The 19,555-nt window shown below is 39.5% G+C and overlaps 1 protein-coding gene across 1 annotated transcript in view; it reads left to right on the top strand.

Annotated features, from left to right (window-relative positions):
• Window positions 1–1,844: 1,844 nt before the first annotated feature.
• The window catches only part of LOC137278643 (uncharacterized), a 29,277-nt gene continuing 11,566 nt past the window's right edge, over window positions 1,845–19,555 (top strand). The window contains exons 1-3 of the mRNA XM_067811144.1: window positions 1,845–1,965; window positions 17,866–17,957; window positions 18,411–18,599. Coding sequence (XP_067667245.1) covers window positions 17,885–17,957; window positions 18,411–18,599 — 262 coding nt within the window. The 5' untranslated portion in view covers window positions 1,845–1,965; window positions 17,866–17,884. The remainder of the gene's footprint in view (window positions 1,966–17,865; window positions 17,958–18,410; window positions 18,600–19,555) is intronic.

Below are 19,555 nucleotides of genomic sequence, written 5' to 3'. Positions count from 1 at the left end.
ATAGTAAGTAGCTGAGGATCATCTGTGGATAGAAACACTATGTTAACGTTTTTTGTTAACAAAGAACAAGCTATTTCAGCACCAACGTCCATACTGTATACAGATACGTTTAGTCGTGATCATACGACACGAGAAAGGAGGTATAAACGGAATGGATATCCCCTTCTTAACGAAGGTCCTCATAGTCTCCTGCTTGTGATGGAGTATTTAATGCACTGGCGCTGGAAACCTTATACACGGTGTACACGTAAGCGGATTCAGAGGGAGAGTGTGATGTGTTCATGGGTGCGTTACCTCCCGACATCCAAACCCCACCCCCTCTTGTTTTTTTGTTTGTTTTGTTGTGTGTGTTTTTTTGTTTTGTTTTTTTTTTTTGGGGGGGGGGGTTGTTGTTTTTTTTGTTGTTGTTGTTGTTTTGTTTTTGTTTTTTTTGTTTTTTTTGTTTTGTTTTGTTTTGTTTTTTGTTTTTGTTTTTTTTTTTTTTTTTTTTTTTTTTTGGGGGGGGGGGGTTTGGGGGTTTTTTTCGGTTTTTTTTGGGGGGGGGCGGGTTGGGTTTTTTGGGGGGTATTTATTTATTTTTATTTATTTGTTTGGTTTGGAAAGTTTTCTTTAATAACCATTAAAACCTCCCGAAATCGGGTGAGAAAAAAATATCAAAATAAAACAAACAAAACAAAAAAAACCCCACTTGTATTCGAACCTGTGTATGCCCACAAGGTGCCCACAAAGTTCCTGATTCATTAGCCTGTGCTGTGCCGCGTCTATCCTGTTTCTGTTCCTTTCTCTGCACTCCTCCCTCGTAACAAACAGTGACCTGTGTGAATAATGTAGGTTCTTAAACAAGTATTTTTAATCAGAAACAAAACCTCACAGAGTTGGCCTGATCTTATGATTATGGTCAACGTTTCATTGAGTATGTTTATTAGTTTTCGAGTTGCAATTCATCGGTCCGCTTTTGAGTCAAAAAGGACTGTAACAGAGGCGTGGTATCTCAGTGAACAACAACTATAAAACCAGCATAAGTCTCGGCTAGTATAATCAGTAACACACACACGCATGCACGTTGTCATATGTTAGAAGTATTCGTAGGTACGACGTTGAACAACATTTCTCCTCATCCACTGTTATTCGACTTCAAACGCGATTTCATATAGCATAAACTGAAAAACATTTTCAGAGGCAATTGTCAGCACTTTCACCAGAGGAGATAGTGGATGACACCACGAAAAGATGCCTTTTCTCACAAACTTGAAAACTGTGAACTGCATTTCTGAGCGAGATTTTTTTAATTGTATGTCTTTTCGCTTTTCCAGAAAATAACACACGAGGACCCGTCAATAAGCAATAAGCTAAAAATATGATAGATCAGTGATTCAAAGCTACTCGAAACCTCTGCCCCGTGGGACGTCCTTTTTGAGAAGATATAAAACAACACTGGTGTAAAAAAAACATTCCATTAAAAACATTTCGAAGGTTCATGGTCATTAAAATAATTCAAATGTTCATCCGATAGATTGGATGGATGGATACTTGGTGCTAAGTGGGAATTAACGGCCAAACTCACGTCACGTATTCGATATTGTTTACAGAATGTGTTTACATGTTACAGCAGGAATCAATAATCACTGTTTCGACAAGGAAATCGAATAATCAAAATAATTAGGAAAAAAGGGAGGTTGACATGTTTTTCGGGTATTGTATTTCCACAATGTGAGCGTCACCTACATGGCCGCGTAAATGTAGTTCCCTGGTGACAGACGTTCTACGTGAGTAAGTTAGATCAATAGGAGATATTGTGCATGTGATTTGACTCTGGACGGCAGTACTGTAAGTGAACTGGGAGAGTAGGGTCGTACTCATAACATCAGTGTAGGAGCGGAGACAGGAGAAAGAGCCGTGATGTAACAATCGGATGACGGCTGTGTTGAACACAACATAGGGACCTTTCGACAGTGGCCACTGGCGGTGAGTTGTGAAATTCAAATTCAAATTAAACGTTTGTCTAGATTTGTTGTCACACTAGCTATCTGATAGCCTGGAATGCAGATTTAGTAACAGAATAATCAAGATTTTCAACACATCTGGCCGAGCTGTCAATATTCGGCCATATTTAAAGAAAGGCTTATCGCTAGGCTATGTATGTATAAGTATGAAAAAAACAATTTGGAAGAAGTTTATTTCCCACAAGTTTAGAGCTGCATGCAGAAACTGTTATTGTCACCATCAACATCACCAGGAAACTAACGCTTACATTTGTATGCAGCACGTAAACAGTCTGTCCAAGTGTCAACACCTAACTAAGGTTGACAGGGCAAATAACTCCTAATTTAGACGGTGTGTGCGTTGATAAAGACGAACGGATATGTTCAGTTCAAACTTCTCTAGACATGACATAAACAGGTATCCATAAATGGGGCGAGCGAACGTCCTGCTCAACCCAAGACGTTTACTGCAAGCGGAATTATTACGCTCGCAGTGGTTCCTTCATATGCAGTCGCAATACCGGGCGCCTTGACAATATAGATGTGAGCATATATACAGTTTTTTACAACAACGCGCAGGTGGAGATTCAACAATGGACAGATATGGAAACAATAACACTTCTTCCTCGGTCCAGTTCATGTGGTGGCAGACGCGACCAAAGGGATAAAATGTCATGTGCAGTAATTAGTAAAAGTGACAGAGCGGTACAGAGTTCCTGACAAGACAATGTCATGCTCCCGACATGTTGAACAACTGGGACGGTGTGGGTAGCCTAGTGGTTAAAGCGTTCGCTCCTCATGCCGGAGACCCGGGTTCGATTCCCTACATGAGTACAATGTGCAATGTGTGAAGCCCATTTCTGTTGTACCTCGCCGTGATACTGCTGGTGTGTTGCCAAAAGCCACATTAAAAAATCTACTCGCAAATGAAATCCCGTTATTTTGAAGGAAAATTCAATTTTAAATACTCTTTGTACATTACCCTTCCTGGTATACAGAAAGGGAATTTACGAATTCAGATCAAGAGAGGACCTGATCCAGAAAGGTTTGATTGGTTGGTTGGTTTGCTGTTAGCAATATTCCAGCTATCTAGGGATTCGAAAAGTAAAGTTTATCGCAATGGATGCAGCCAATATGTCGAACAAGGAAGTGATAACGCACCTGAATAGGTGAGTTGTGGAGGTTCTGATTGTCAATAAGTGCTCTGAAGGCTCATCCTTGTTCCTCTTTAACTCGTTAAATCACAGAAATGACTCACCGCCAAGAGGATTCACAGATTTTCCTTACTTTATGTGTTACGTGGAGTTATTTTCGAGTCCTTGAGGGTCAATCTAATGACGTATGCAAGACGTTCATGTAAGAAGCATCATCTTCATCATAAGGTATATAAAACACGCTTTTCTCACAGCACGTTTACACATAAGACAGCTCGTTTGTGTCGGTTAAGACAACCTTTAGCTTAGAGTAACTAAAGGTGCTGTCAGGCCTCGATTTGGGGAATTAGCCTCAGGGAGCCCCTTGAAACAAAAGCCTTGCGTGACATTCAAAATACATAAATTCATACATAATAATAATGCATGAAATAATAGCAATAGTAATCAATGATATTCTAATACAATTTGAATTTAAGTGAATTAATATAAGCAATAACAGAGTATGTACGGTAACTGCTTACAGAAGCACAATACAAATAAGGCAGCATGGAGAGGAACGCCTAATCAATTCCTGAAATTACAGCATGTTGAGTCAAGTTCGTTAACTTCTGTAGCGTCTAATGTGTTAACTACGTTAAGGGCTTTACGAAAATTACGGTATGTAGTGTCTATTGCGTCAACAACGACAAGGATTAATGATTACAGTATGTAATGCATTAACTACTGTAAGGGATTACGATAATTACGGCATGTAGTACCTAAATTGCGTTAACTACGGCAGGGATTAATCACTACTATGGTAAGTGATATACAAGTATGTAACTAGACAGAGAGGAGATATATAATTTTAGCTAGAGTACTGCTACTTTGTTTCATCACCAATTATACTCAACGCCAAAAGAAACGCGAAATTCGTCAATAGCTACTGTGACGTAAATCCACAGTGTTGAATGGATATCTGATGTGTAATTGATCCGTTAATACTGTTTTTCGGGGCAAAACATTTTTTACCGCAGACGCAACATACGTGACGTCACATATCACTAAACTTTATGGTTTTCATTTTGCCTATGCAGAGACAGGTCGTGAAGTTAGAATTGCATTCTGTGCATGGTGTTCATGCTCTTACGATGCTACTTAAGGAACGGATACTGCTTAACGTCTGCTATCGCATTTTCATGCGGCTGTGAACATGCCACGTGTAAATACTAACGTCAGAGAGCAATAGGGAATATTGAGGCAGCTTTGAGCGTCCAACGCATCGCCAGGCATTATGGAACATATCAGTCCACCACATACAGACTGCTTGACCGCTATCAGCAAACAAAACCGTCGCTGACCACCCTCGTAGCGGACGTTCACGTGTAACGCCGTACTGGCAAGACCTCTACATTGTGACCTCTCATGTGCGAAACCGCTTCATACCAGCTACCACAACAGCCGGTAACGCCGCAGGAAGACACAACAGACCCATCAGCGACAGTACTGTACGTCGCCGTCTCACACAGGCTGGTTTACGTTGCAAAAGCTGGGGACGTCATGTTCAAAATGTAATCTTTCATAACAATGGGCAAGGTCGTCGTAGGGGCGTTACAGCGCAGGGCTGCGTCGACGAAGTGTTCAGACCAGTGATTCGTTCAATGCTTGCCCAAAGACTTCATTTTGTTTTTCAACAAGATAGCGCGAGAGCGCAAAGACTGACACAGACATCCCTCCAGAACAACAACATCCAGACCATGGAGTGGACAGCTTTAAGCCCAGATTTGAATCACATCGATGGGATCGGCGTGGGATCGGTGTGATGTAAAGACAAATTCGGCGACTGCAAGTGCGCCCAGTTAACTTGCATCAACTGTAAAGGTGTGTTGTTGACACTTACAACAACATTCCCAGGAGGTTCATTCGAAGTCTTTTCAACAGTACGGGGAGATGTGCCAGTGGAGGTCACACCCGTTATTGGCGTTAACGCTTGTTTATCGTTTCAGGAGAATACCTAAAGGCATGCTTTGTGTGGTTTCCATACTGATTGAGTGGATTTTCATGTCATGTGGACAATAAACACACTATGTGCTTTCTTTCAAGTTTATCGTTGTCTTGAGAAAGTAAAATTAGTAGAAAAAAATAATTTTTTTCCAATGTCAATATCATCATTTCAAACTATTCGTGTTTCTTTTGGCGGTAAGTATATTTGGGTCATTAGGGTAAATGTGATCCGACTGTGGTGTTGCCAAAGGCAACGTGCAATTTCAGTATATATGGAATTAAGGAATAACGTAAAAATACATGTAATACTATAATGCTGTTCTTCAACAAAAGATGTCGGAATGTACATTTTGTGCTTTAATAAATGACAATAACTCATCTACATGACTATGTTACCGTGCGGGGACGATGGTGTTAAAGCAGTTGATGAGAACGGAAGGAAGGCTGTAATTACTGAAACTAGGTGCCTTGAATGTATAATAGAAAGAGAAGATAATACTATTTTCAAATGATTACGGTAATAAGATTCACGTATAAACTGTCCTGTATCGTATATAACTGCACGTGTAATGAACGTTTTCTGTCATTGTTGAAGTACGTATTCATGTTGATGAAACATCAAATTACAAATGTTGGCTGTTGTAACCTGTTCTGTGAGCGCGTATCTGAGGTAAATCTACTCGAATATAATTTGATCCGCGGACTATCGTAAAATGCGGAATAACTGACCTACATATAATTTTTATCGTTGCTCGAAATAATTGTATAAACTCTCGGAACTGATTTTGTGACTAAAGTACAAGCATCAAAGCTGCTGAAGAAGAATCTAATCTGCATATACAGATCTAACGCGCAAAAAGAATGAAAGTAGACAAAGACTGGGGATAAACACATGTGTGTTGAAACATACAGAAGAAATATTCGTTTGTGCATGTAAAACATAAACCTGCAGGAGCCCACGGATCAATGTGCATAGATAATATCCCTGGATAGGGCTCAAGGATTAATCTAGAAAAGTACTTTCATATCGCAAGAACCCAGCTCTAACATTTTCTAGATGATAATTACAAAGAAATAGCAAATTTGATATAAACAGGAATTAAGTTTAAATGTTTCTTAAATAGAAAGAAGAAAGGAAAATTTGAGAAAGTACATTTCCCTGAATGTACTGAAATTGATATCAAACTAAAAAATAGTAGACGGTTTGAGTTTTGTGAATATATTTCGTAAGGTGTTTGGGCATTTTCTAATTTACAAAATGCTTTTGAGCTAAAAATAAAGCAGTTTCAAATTGTCAAACTCAGTTTGAAATTTGAGTAAAAACTTAAGTTTGTTTCGAGAAATCGGGGCCTGATGTTGAAGGTTTTCATATACGTGATCTCCCCTATGCTGACAAGGCTTACTACACCAGGTAGGTGGTAAGAAGATGATTACCTAACAAGACGACTTGATTTTCTTAATGGTATTGCCATGGTCAGCTTGTGGCAGCTGCCAATCCAAATATCTGTCAGTACGTGACCATGGCATTTACGGCAGAATAAAGAGGATGGTACGATGGTAATCTCGATCTTATTCAACAAAGGTATATTTTCGATTAGTTAGTCGGTGATGTACATGATCCCCCAGTCGGCCAATTGATGTACCTGAGAAGAAAGACCAGTGCCGACATAACTCACTAACTTCATCTTTGATTAATTAGTTGAAGGTTCGCATGGACGCGTTTGCTAATTAACTGTTGCTGTGCTAGACAAGTTGTGTCATAAATAAGAGACACTGTGCACATCGACTTGCTGGTATAGAGATTTCCTTTGTTAAGAATAATGTTTGAAACAAATGCATGATCCTTCACGGATCATCAGCGAAAGCACCAGACAACAAAGTTCAGAACTGTGCCATTGTCCCATTAGTGGGACCAAACGCACAGAACACAATGTTATTGTTCTAGTTCTTAACATTCAACATTCTCCACTGGCTCCCCGTCAGTTACAGAATCATGTTGTAGATTCTCATCTTTGTGTTCAAATCTCTCCACATCCTGACTCTAGTATACATTAGTGACTTGATCTAACTTTAGAACCCCAGAAGAGTTTCAAAGAGTGATACCTACATTTGTAATGCAGTAAGGATATATACTGTTCAAAAAAAGTAGGAGATCTTCATTTTTTGTGTTTACGATTAGATATATTTAGGAGATTTATCGGAGTCAATCAGTGTTGATATGATATTACTGAATGTTTTGAGAGTGTATTTCCACATTGCCAACGTTTCAAAGAAAGACACCTTTGTCTCAGAGATAAGCACTTTACCCAAGATTTCACTTTCAAGTCCCCGAACTGGCCATTACAGTTGACATTTGTTACAAAAATTACTAAATATTTTACTTAGCAACTCGATGCCCTATAGTATGACATTTACGGAAACGTTCTTTTCTCTTTACTTTGTGGGTGATGTAGTTAGGCGAGGTGATTGGGTTAATTCTTGCGGAATAATTCATATGCTACCGATTGTGTGTCCAGATTGTCCTGTCCAGACTTGACATGCTGACTACAAGGGTAGTATTGCTGGATATGACCTTGAGCAACATCCAGCGCTAACATTGTTCTGTTATATTAAGTTCAGATGAGAGGTAAATCAGTTGAAAGATTCGGGCTATTTGTCATTACTGAGGATTTTAGGTTATCAGTAGGTAAAGTCAAAAGTCTCACCGGGTTTCATTTACTGGCATTTAGGCAGGAAAAAGACAATAGGGGTCTTTTGAGAACATAGGGAAACCGTTTAAGACAATTGACTTAGTTAAAACGGTGGTTGAACAACAACAACCATAGACTAAGGGCTGATTGGTGGCATGAAAATTATCCTCAGTCTGAGCGGTGATTGGTGGGATGAACATTAACCTCAGACCAAGTGGTGATTGGGTTGATGAACATTAACCTCAGACCAAGCAGTGATTGGGTTGATGAACATTAACCTCAGACTAAGCGGTGATTGGTGGGATGAACATTAACCTCAGACTAAGCGGTGATTGGTGGGATGAACATTAACCTCAGACTAAGCGGTGATTGGTGGGATGAACATTAACCTCAGACTAAGCGGTGATTGGGTTGATGAACATTAACCTCAGACTAAGCGGTGATTGGGTTGATGAACATTAACCTCAGACTAAGCGGTGATTGGGTTGATGAACATTAACCTCAGACTAAGCGGTGATTGGTGGGATGAACATTAACCTCAGACTAAGCGGTAATTGGGTTGATGAACATTAACCTCAGACCAAGCGGTGATTGGGTTGATGAACATTAACCTCAGACCAAGCGGTGATTGGGGTGATGAGCATTAGTTGTGAGCGCAGGTTGTGCTAACTGGTAGTTTAATCATTGTCAATTAAATCTAGCGTCCAAAAGAAACGCCACCAGATATTTTTCTGGTCTAAAACAATACTTAAGCTACATATGGTAACAGTAAATGTTTTATTGCAAAAATCAATAATTCAGCAACAGTATGTAATGAATATCAAGAATAAAAACGACACAGCTCGTGATCTAAGGTTACATAAATGGCACTGGGGTGCATTATGCAGTATTCGATCTAAAATGCAGAATCGACAGAGACCATGCATGGGAATCGTCTGGTCACACTTTGTCTGCTGACTGGACATCCAATGCTGTTGGCGCTTGATGACGTCACAATGACGTATCGGTTTTTCAAGCCCATGGTCCTAGCCACGTGCTTGTGTCTCTCATCTGTCAATACTGGAAAGAAACTTTGTGGTGGTAACTATAAATAAGTTTTATTCACTTTAAGAGAAAGTGAAAAATTGGAAACATTGTTTTTTGTAGAAAGTAAACCCTAAAGAGTGTAAAAACACACAGAGAAACAAATCTCCAAATTTTTTGAACGAAAAATTAAAAGTGAACCTAATGCAATGGACTATAACGGTTCCTCAAGTCCATGGTCCTATCCACATGCTCCTGTGTCTGTTCCATCTGTAACATACCGATTGCTCTCTGCCTCTGCTTTGGTGTTAAACGAGGCATGTTCCTGGTTGTCAGTCGATTAAAATGATGTAAGAGAATACACCTGGTTAGCTTTTATGTCCTAACTTGACACGGGTAAATTTGTGCACAGATTCCGTTTTATTAGTGTAAATTGGGTTATTTTCCACAAAATATGAAATGCAAGAACAAATGTTCACTGGGAATAGACGTGTTGTGTTCGAGATATGTGTTCTTAGCTATTTTCAAGCAGAATGACAATTATTTTCTGTTGGGTGGCGTGTCTTTTGGCCGCTAGTTTATATAGCTGTAAATAATCGAGTCTGGACCAAACAATCCGGTGATCAATATCATGAGCATCGATATGCCCAATTGTAGACATGTGTCAGCCAGCGAACCTGACCACCACTTACGACACTTAGTCGCCACTTACGACAAACATGGGTTGCTAAAGATCAATTCTAAACCGGATTTTCCCGGGCAACACTGCTTGGGAATCTTATTAGTGTGGGACGGTGAGGAACAATATGGCGTGGTCAATACCCTCTTTTCCACACAAACACATTTGATGAACATGGTATCACATTGATTGCTGATAAATGATATTAATATAAGTACATTGACATAAAAAGTCAATTATTCTAATAACTACCACATCGTGTTTCTCCGGAAAGGCCCGAATTCGCATGATGTGATCGAAGTTGTGATTGTTGCGTTCACCAAAGCTTGTGACTTTTCCTGCTGGCTTTGAGTCTTCAATACTAGCAAAGGTATACTGTACTCTTAGTGAAAGCACTGATTACTTTGTATCTTACGTTATCTGATTATGTCGTTTTCTGATTGGCTAAGCGCTCTCCTATTTTCAGAGTACCCCACCTACAAGTGAGTCACATTTCAACGTACCCCGTTCCCTACGAGCTCAGGGACATAAACAAACATCGAAGGTACATCAAACCACACCCCTTCGCGACCAATGAACAACCTATAATGTTAAAGGTATATTAATTCATTAAGGATACTTAGAATTAATGTCTGAAGTCAGGCGTCATGTTGTCAGCGCGCTGTGGAGCATGTCTGCTTTGTCTCCAATATTGAATGTCTTATTGTAATTCCTACGATCATGTAATGGATCACTTGTGATGGTAGTGTGGACAGGTGTGTAAATTATTAACCAAGGTACGTAGTATCGATTCTTACACACCCGTCGGTGAGAAACCCATGTGCGAAAACTGGTATGAAAAATATACACGAGATCGATTTCACAGTTCGTCATTGGCTACTCCATGGTGCTGACCTCGGGTCAGATTAGGACGAATTTTGCCTGATCATTGATAGGTTACTGGTGCTTCAATCAAACAGGAACCTGCTACTTGTGTCAAACAGCTTTACGCCTACCTGTTATGTTCCTTACTGTAACATATACAGGTATTACATAAACAGGTATACAATGAAACAGAATTAAAATGAATTAAACGGGAATCTAGTTATTTCCTTATTCGTTTCATAAAAACAAACAAACTTTGATTAATCAGTAATACCTGGGCGAAATCTTAAAACAATTATTCGATTATCTCCGTTATGGCTAAAGGGCGGAACCACTTTGAATATTCAAAATGTACAACATTGGTACTTTTACTAGAGAAATACAAGTGTTATGTATCGCCTTGCAAAAGTACCTAACCTCAGTGCCTGCACATTGTGAGATCGAGATGGTGGTTTCTTTGATGAAGATGACATTATTGTCGTAAGAACTGGGTTCTACTAACATGATCGGGTCACTTTGTTGACTCGTCATCATATCTCATTTGCGTACATCGATGTCCATGCTGTCACTGGATTGTCTGGTGCAGACCGCCGGCCTAAAGCTATATTACTGCAGATTGCGGCGTTAAACAACATGCAAACAAAAACTGTGTAAAATAGAATGTTGTTAGGTTTCCCATCTTTCTCTGTGTAGAGAAATAGTGATGAGTGACAGACGATTAACAAACCCTGGGCATAGATGTTCGAGCTCTCTTCGCTGTGCGATAGTCGTAAGTGCCATACATTAACACTGACTTACGACTACTTTAGCTCTAAGAGAGCTTCGAAAATCTAAGTGTGGTCTCTGAACGCATTGGTCGTAGAACTACCTTAACCACTCGCTCTGACGCCATGGTGCTAATTCTGTCAGTCATGTTGATGCATGCGATGTATGGATGCGTCTGACTGTGTCAGTCATGTTGATGCATGCGATGTATGGATGCGTCCGACTGTGTCAGTCATGTTGATGCATGCGATGTATGGATGCGTCTGACTGTGTCAGTCATGTTGATGCATTCGGTGGTTTTGATAGTTTTGTTGATGTGGATGATTCTGGTGATATTGATGATGTTAATGAGTTAATGACTTTATTTCTGTACAGGAAGTATTTCATACCCAAAAAAGCAGACAAACTGTATTGAAAAACTACTGTATCCACTCTTAGGTGTAGGCTCGATCCCACAATGGCTGCAACTACACAAATAGATCGTGTTATAAGATGACGGAAACTCTTAAAATGCTATCCAAAAACTGCAGGGGCCTAAACAATTGGCTAAAGTGTAAAAAGAGTTTTGATTTTCTAAGAAAGAAAAAAAGGAAATATATGCTGTGTGCAAAATGTTCACTTCACACCCGACCAAATTCAGAAGAAAAAGGAACAATGGTGATATAACGAGTGTTTCATAAGCTGCTTCAGAAGCAATGCTAGGGGAACTGCACTACTATTTAATGATAAAGTTCAAAGTACTAGAGAGCAATTTAGATGCTTCTGGAAAATATGTAGCCCTTAAGATGTTGATTGATGAAGTAACTTATACCGTAGTCAGCATAATCGGACCTAACGAGGACAATCCAGATATCTTACAACAACAAACATATCACTAATCCAAGGGCAACGGACATAGTTTTTGAAATGATTGATAGACTTGATGTGAAAAACCCTTGCATGGCGTGAACATAACTACGATAGTAGACTCTTTACTTGGCAGCAGCCCATCCCTCTCAAACAAGAGAGACTAGATTTCTTCCTGATTTCACATGGACTGTTATCTACTGTTAACACCTGCCATATTTTACCTAGTATGAATTCTGACCACTCACCAATGTCCCTGTCTATGACCTGTTCTACTTTAGTGGGGGGAGGTTTCTGGAAATTCACTCCTTCGAGATAGAAAACTAGTAAAAGATACAATTAAATCAACTTTGGACCTATATAAGAAGATAATGAAGGAAACAAATACCCCATTGATGATCAACTACTCTGGGAAACACTACTCCTCGTGATCAGGGCTAAAACAATCTACTAATCCTCCTCTATAAAGAAACTTGTAAATGAAAACGAAAAGAGCTTAGAAACTAGATTAGATGAACTACAAAAGAAACTAGATCTGAATGAGGATGGTGACGCAAAGCAGGCTCTACTAAATGAAATAAATGTTCCAAAACATGAGCTAGATGAAATTGCCAACCCTAAAATAAACGGAATGCCTACGGATATAAAGCAAATTGGGTCGAAAGAGGGGAAAACCAACTAAATACTTCTAAAGTTAGTGTCGAGAAACTTCCTAAACAGGTCCATAACTGTTTTAGAAAAGAACGACGGGACAGTTATAACAGAAAATAAACAATTACGTCAACAAACAAAACTCTTCTTTGTAAAATTATACACAGGATAAGTCCAACATTAATTTGAATTAATTTGAATTGTTTGAAAAAGAAAGCGTGCCTGTTTTGAATAACCATGACAAATGTAGTCTGGAAGGAGAATTAAACATGGACGAGTTATTGTATGCTCTGAAGAACATGAAAAATGAAAAAGTCCACGTCCCGAAGGTTTCACAACAGAATTCCATCAGTTCATTTTGAAAGATTTCTTCTTAATTCACTAAACTGTGGTTATAAAAGTAGAAAATTACCTATGTCACAAAATCAGGGATTGTTAATTTGTATACCTAAAGCTAATAATCCTAAGAAATATTTGCAAAAAATGGCGTCCTATTCCCAACTAAATACGTCATATAAAGTTGGAACAGCTGCAATTGCAAACAGAATTAAAAAGGTACTACCTAATATTATTAATGAGGACCAAAAGGGCTTTGACAAAGTAAGATAATTATATTGGCGAGGTAACTAGATTTTTATATGATTTAATGAAGTACACCGAAACCAGCCAAATACCACGCTTACTTCTCACTGGTTTTGAAAAAGCCTATGATTCAGTAGATATACACTATCTCAGCTGCCGTCAAGGGAACCAGTTAGCGACGTACAGACGTACATCTTTCTGCTAGGTGTAGATATCTTGAGTGTAATGATACGAAACGACAAAAATATTACTGGGATTAATCTTGGAAATATAACATATGGTCTATCACAATTCGCAGATGATACAACACTTACATTAGACGGATCATAGAATGCCTCTATGCAGTTTTGAATACTTTAGAACTATTTGCCCGTTTTTCAGGATAAAAAGTTAACGTAGATAAAACTAAACTAATATGGTTAGGTTCCAAAACGAGACCCCGATATAAGATGTGCAAAGAAAGGAATTCTGACTGATCACAAACACGCTCTTGGGAATTCATTACAACACTGATCTTGATAAGAAAAAATATATCTTCACAAAAACTAAAATGGATAAATAGAATAAGGCATCAAGATCTTAAATGGGCGTCCGTTTTTACCAGTCAATTTCAAATCAAGACCCAATTTCTACTTACAGATAGCTGCTACATAAAAAAAAAACGAAATAATTCCCTCTTCACCTAATTCCGTTTGGAAAGACATACTGTTAGAGTGTACGAACTTTATATCTGTGTGTAAAAGAGAAATTGTAAGTGAAGAAGATATACAAAGACAATCCATATGGAATAACAACAGCATTAGAATTGATAGTCATCCCTTTCTATATCTTGAGTGGTAAAAACAGGTGTCGTTTTTGTGACTGATTTACTACATAAAGAAGCCAGGCTGTACACATATGAATAATTTTCATTACAAACCAATTTTTTAACGTATGAATCAGTGATAAGATCAATTTTAACATACGCAAGAACACTAAATATAAAGCAATTCAAATACAAATTAAGCGACCCAATTTATAATTTTAAAGTCAAAAATTATCAACGTAATTGGGAGTAAAAACGTATACGCCTTCCCCCTAAACTCCTAATTTGTTTGGCTGGCAAACGTTTCAAAATGGGGAAAAGTTCTAAAGAGTGATTTTACTGAAACTGACTGGAACACTTTTGACATCATTGCAAATAAATGTTCGCGCAGCACAGACTGGAAATGGTTGCAATTATTCACAATATCCTTCCAACAAGACAGTTGCTTCATAAAATTGGATAGACATCTTCACCAATTTGTCCATTTTGGGGAACAGAAAGGGAAGCTATCAGTCATATGTTATGAGAATGTGAATTTGTTTTTAAATTATGGAAAGAAACAGAATCATGGCTGAACTCGGTACAGCTACAATTGGAGCTTACAAATACAATCGTTATGTTGGAAATGAAAGGAAAAAACACGAATCCGATTAAAGAAATAATTTCAGTGGCCAAGCATTGTATCTACAGATGCAGCATAAATGCTTTCAGATCAAAGTTTTAATATTTAAGAAATAAAATTGTCCGTCACTATGATATGTCAAGATATGTTTACCTATCAACTGGAACTGAGAATTATTTTTTTCAATACTGGTCAACATTGCATTTACTACTTGGTAAATAATCCTGCCAACTATATTGTTTCAGCCAGCTGTACATTTTATACACGTCTGCATATACCATTGTATTGTCATAAAAGTTGTTTATACATGTCTGCCTGTACGTGAAATATGAAAAATAACCAAAAAAAGAGTTGGTGAGTGAGTATGTATTTACGCCGCTTCTTTATGACATCGCAAGTGGGCAGGTGGAGCAGGTGATTTTGGTCTTGTTGATGATATAGATGGTGCTCGAAATGTACATGATATTCATTGTGTAATGATTTAGATCATGCTTTCGTTGATGTCAGCAGTGTTGGTGATGGTGATGGGCTTTTTTGTATTGCATGGAGTCGTACATGATCTGATGTCGTTGAGATAATGATCGAAATGTCCATAGGAGCAGTTGGGTAGGCTAGTGGTTAAAGCGTTCGCAAGTCACTCCGAAGACCTGGTTTCGATTCCCTACACAGACTCATTGTGTGAAGTCCATTTCCGTTTTTCCTCGCCGTGATATTGCTGGGATATTACTAAAAATGGCTTAAAAGCCAACTAACTAACCCATTGTGTAGATGATGAGGGTGGTGTTGATGTTGATAACGTAGATCGTATTGTTGGTGATCATGGTGTAGAAGATATTGATAGTGTCAATGTTGTCTTTGATTATTTTGAACAATATGTTGATGATGTGCTAGGTGCCGTATTAGACTCTGTTGACGATGCTGTTGCTGTTGTTGCTGCTGTTGTTGTTGTCAAGCATGCTCTTTTTACCACGATTTCAAGGAGCGTCATACAAATCTTGCTGTTCGATCAAGGTCACAACTTTCAGTCATCAACAGCATGAGCAAATGGGATACGATGACATACATGTGTCAAACAAGTCAGCGAGTTTGACCACCCAGTCTCGATAGTCGCCTTTTCCGACAAGTATGGATTGCGGAAGACCAATTCTAACCAGGATCCCGCTATCCAACGACATGCAGCATGCGTGTTTAAGGCGGCGAATGCAGCTCCCAAGGGAGCCGTGCTGAAATAGGTGATACAATCTGGGTGGTCTTGTTCCTATAAGGGATGAGCTTGCCCACTTATGTCCTCTAAACATAGCTTCCTGCTTCATCAGTCTCTTCTGTGAGATTACGGTTTATACTGGACTCTAAAAGCATCGACACTTCCACACCACTGCCTACACTACATAGTAATATCAACCGTGCGACTAACTGTTGCTGAGTACAGCGTCATACACTTCTCTTAAACCTTACAGACACCCCGAGTTCGAATCCCATATGGGTAAATGTGTGAAGCTCATTTCTGGTGTCCACCGTGCTATTGCTGGGCTTTTGCTAAAGGCGGTATAAAATCTCATTCATTCTCTAACCGTTGAAAATCAACAGAAATACTGGAAAGGAAGTACGGCGTTCTTTAACGGTGTATAACACTGACGCATAACAATAGCTTGTATTTAACACTCGCTATGGGATTTAACGCTCAATCAGGATGGACGCCCTCGAACGTTGACCTTGAACTACTCAAAGGATGTTTGCAGATGTAAAACGCATATCAGTTATAAATTCCGAATGTGTTCCACTCCGTATCCGTTAGTTGTGTAAACATGAACCCGCCAACATCCGGTGGGGATCAATTATTATTTCTTGTTGTAAGCACCTGCATCGATGACGTCTGTCAAGTGTGGCAGTCGGCAGGAACGACATGTAAGAAACACAATGATCCAGTGTTGAGAAAACTACACAACAAACATCTTCAATCACCGTTCACAACGGAAGCTTTTACTGCTGCATTATAGATTGGGGTGATATTGATTAGTAGACCTTGAATCAAATCTTTCCAGAATGTGTTATTTGGACGACAAAGTAACACTAAAGGTAGTGAATTGGTTTATTGATGAGTTTGGCAAATATAAAAAATGATTTCCAAACAAACTAAGGCTTTCTTAACAGAGGGCAATCGATGAATGTTGTCTGGATTCCGGAGAGTTAGTCAGTGCTTAAGTGAGTGAGATGTCCATACGACACCCATCTGTCTAACAGTCAACCGTAGATGTCCTTGAAACACCCATCTGTCTAGCACTCAACCGTAGATGTCCTTGTAACACCCATCTGTCCAACAGTCAATCGTAGATATCCTTGAAACACCTATCTGTCGAACAGTCAACCGTAGATGTCCTTGAAACACCCATCTGTCTAGCACTCAACAGTAGATGTCCTTGAAATACCCATGTGTCTAACAGTCAACCAGAGATGACTCTACAACAGCCATCTGTGCAATAGTCAATTGTAGATGACCCTACAATACCTATCTATCCGACAGTCAACCGTAGACGTTCTTGAAATACCCATCAACCGTTGATGTTTCTGAAACACCCATCTGTCTATCAACAGGGCGATGGGATAGCCTAATGGATAAAGCGTTCGCTCGTCACGCCGAAGACCCGGATGCGATGTATATATTCTGTTATCCCTGGGTATTTGTGTTGGATTATTTGTCCATCTGTTCAACGTTAACCCGAGTTCGATTCCCCACATGAGTGTCGAGCCCATTTCGTTGGAATATAGCTAAAAGCGGCGTGAAAATAAGTTCTTGTCCCTAAAACATTAACCGGACAGCCAACCGGAGATGTTCGAAGAGGTTTAAGTCAACAAATTACATGAAACACGTGACATAAGCATGTTCGTGTAACACATAAATGTGTGCGTCATCATGTAACCTTGGAAACCACTTCCTGGAAAGTGCAGCCACGAAAGTATCGAGCCAAAAGCAACAATGTAAGTTTAACAGACTTACACATGTAAAGTTGTCTCAACAAAAAGAAAGCAAAAGCAGTTCAGACATGTTATTCCAGTTACTGTAAGGTGATTGCCAGCAGGACTGTATAAGGATCAGATAACATGTGATGTGAGCACAAATACATTTATCTGTTTTCTTATGTAGTCGTTTCCTCGGGGCCTATGTTAGTCCAAATGTATCGGAAGAGAGGGAACTTTATTTGCAATAACGGTATGTTACAGATCAGGGAACAACCAAGCCATGGGTGATACTCTCCAGACGGTTCTCACAACGTTAAATTTTGTGTTCTTGTTTACAAGGTGGACTCACGTTGGTAAGTCTCCTGTCACCCTCTCAGAACTACAGATTTCCAATCCAAACTCCCCCCAACAGACATCTTGTTCTATCACCTCTCAAACTCACCTTTCACCTCTAACCTCTCCTCCAAAAGAAAGACGACAGCTTGTGCTTCTGTGCTCCTCTCACATCTAAAATAGAGGACATCTTTCTCACCTCACATCTCTCCCTTTTCACCTCTCATACATATGACATAGATGTTCTCCTCTCACCCCTCAAATAGATGGCATGTTTTTCACCTTTTCACCTTTCCCCCAGACGACATCCTCTTCTCCTCTCACCTCTCATGCAGACGACATCTTTCTCATCTTTCCTCCAGACCACGCCTCCTTCCATCACTCTTAGCAGACAACACAATTATTCTCAATACAGAATAATAGTCAAGTCGTCATATTCGCCACTCATCTGACGATCTAATTGTGTTCAACAGGGGCCAACTGTCTGAAGTTCTCGTCTGATCCTGCTCTGCATGCAACCGCCGTAGTGGACGGGGTCTGTTATTACGGTTTCAATAATAATGTACAATACGCCGCTGCAGAGGCACTGTGTTTGAGTGAATCGACACAATTACCAAACTTCCAAGTCGAGGCTATCCAGGAGAGCGTATATGCTGCTTTAGGTAAGGTTTAACATCCTTGTATCATCCACAATGTCAGATTTCATCACACAATATTATCTGACAAGCAAAGTTTACTGAGTTGTATATTAATTAATATATTTCGTGCAAAAGTAGAGGACATTGGAATCATCAAGACATTTCTTCATGTTTACGACAAATGATTTGATCAGTAGAGGTCTTTAAAGAAAATGAGTTTAGTTCCACTATAGTCTCAATATTCGCAAGCAATATTCCAGCAATATCGCGGCAGGGAACACCAGAAGTAGGCCTCACACATTATACCCATGTGAGCAATCGAACCCGGGTCTTCGGTAAAATTAGCAAACGTTCTACCCTCTAGGCTACTCCACTGCTTTCGTTTAGGAGAGACTGTTACAGCCGTCCCCAATCGTGTAAAACCACATCTGGTGTATAGATATCCACGAATTATTTTACGCATGTCTCTCATTACATATTGTGACCGTTATCAGTGAGATCAGAACCAAATTCGTTTGAGAATGACTGACTAATTTTCTTGTCGCCTGGCTATTACGTCCCAAGCGTGTTTATTGGGCGAAATGTCTGGACCTTTAGCTGACCATTACGGGAGTGGGAAGGTTTGTTTGTTGTTTAACACCACGCTGATGAATATGGCTGTAAATAAACGACCCTGGACCCGACCATCCAGGAATTGATATCATGAACCTCGATCTATGCAACTAAGATTCGATACGTCAACATAGTCAGTGAACGTGACCACCCGATCCCATTAGTCGCCTCATACAAGTATTAGTTGCTAAAGGACAATTTAGTTAGCTAGCCTTGGCGTAAAGTCAACATGGCCTTTCGAGTGGTCAGGTGGTCAAGTTGATAGTGTGTCGAGGTCCCCTGACGTCTTTCAAACTCACATCAGTCTCTGGTTTGTCTGAACCAGTCTGATTGAAGTGTCCACTGTCATGCGGTTGACAAAGGGTGTT

Source organism: Haliotis asinina, chromosome 1, assembly GCF_037392515.1.
Source record: "Haliotis asinina isolate JCU_RB_2024 chromosome 1, JCU_Hal_asi_v2, whole genome shotgun sequence".
Classification (NCBI taxonomy): domain Eukaryota; kingdom Metazoa; phylum Mollusca; class Gastropoda; order Lepetellida; family Haliotidae; genus Haliotis; species Haliotis asinina.
Note: the sequence above shows the minus strand (reverse complement) of the source record. Positions and strands in the feature narration are given on the sequence as shown.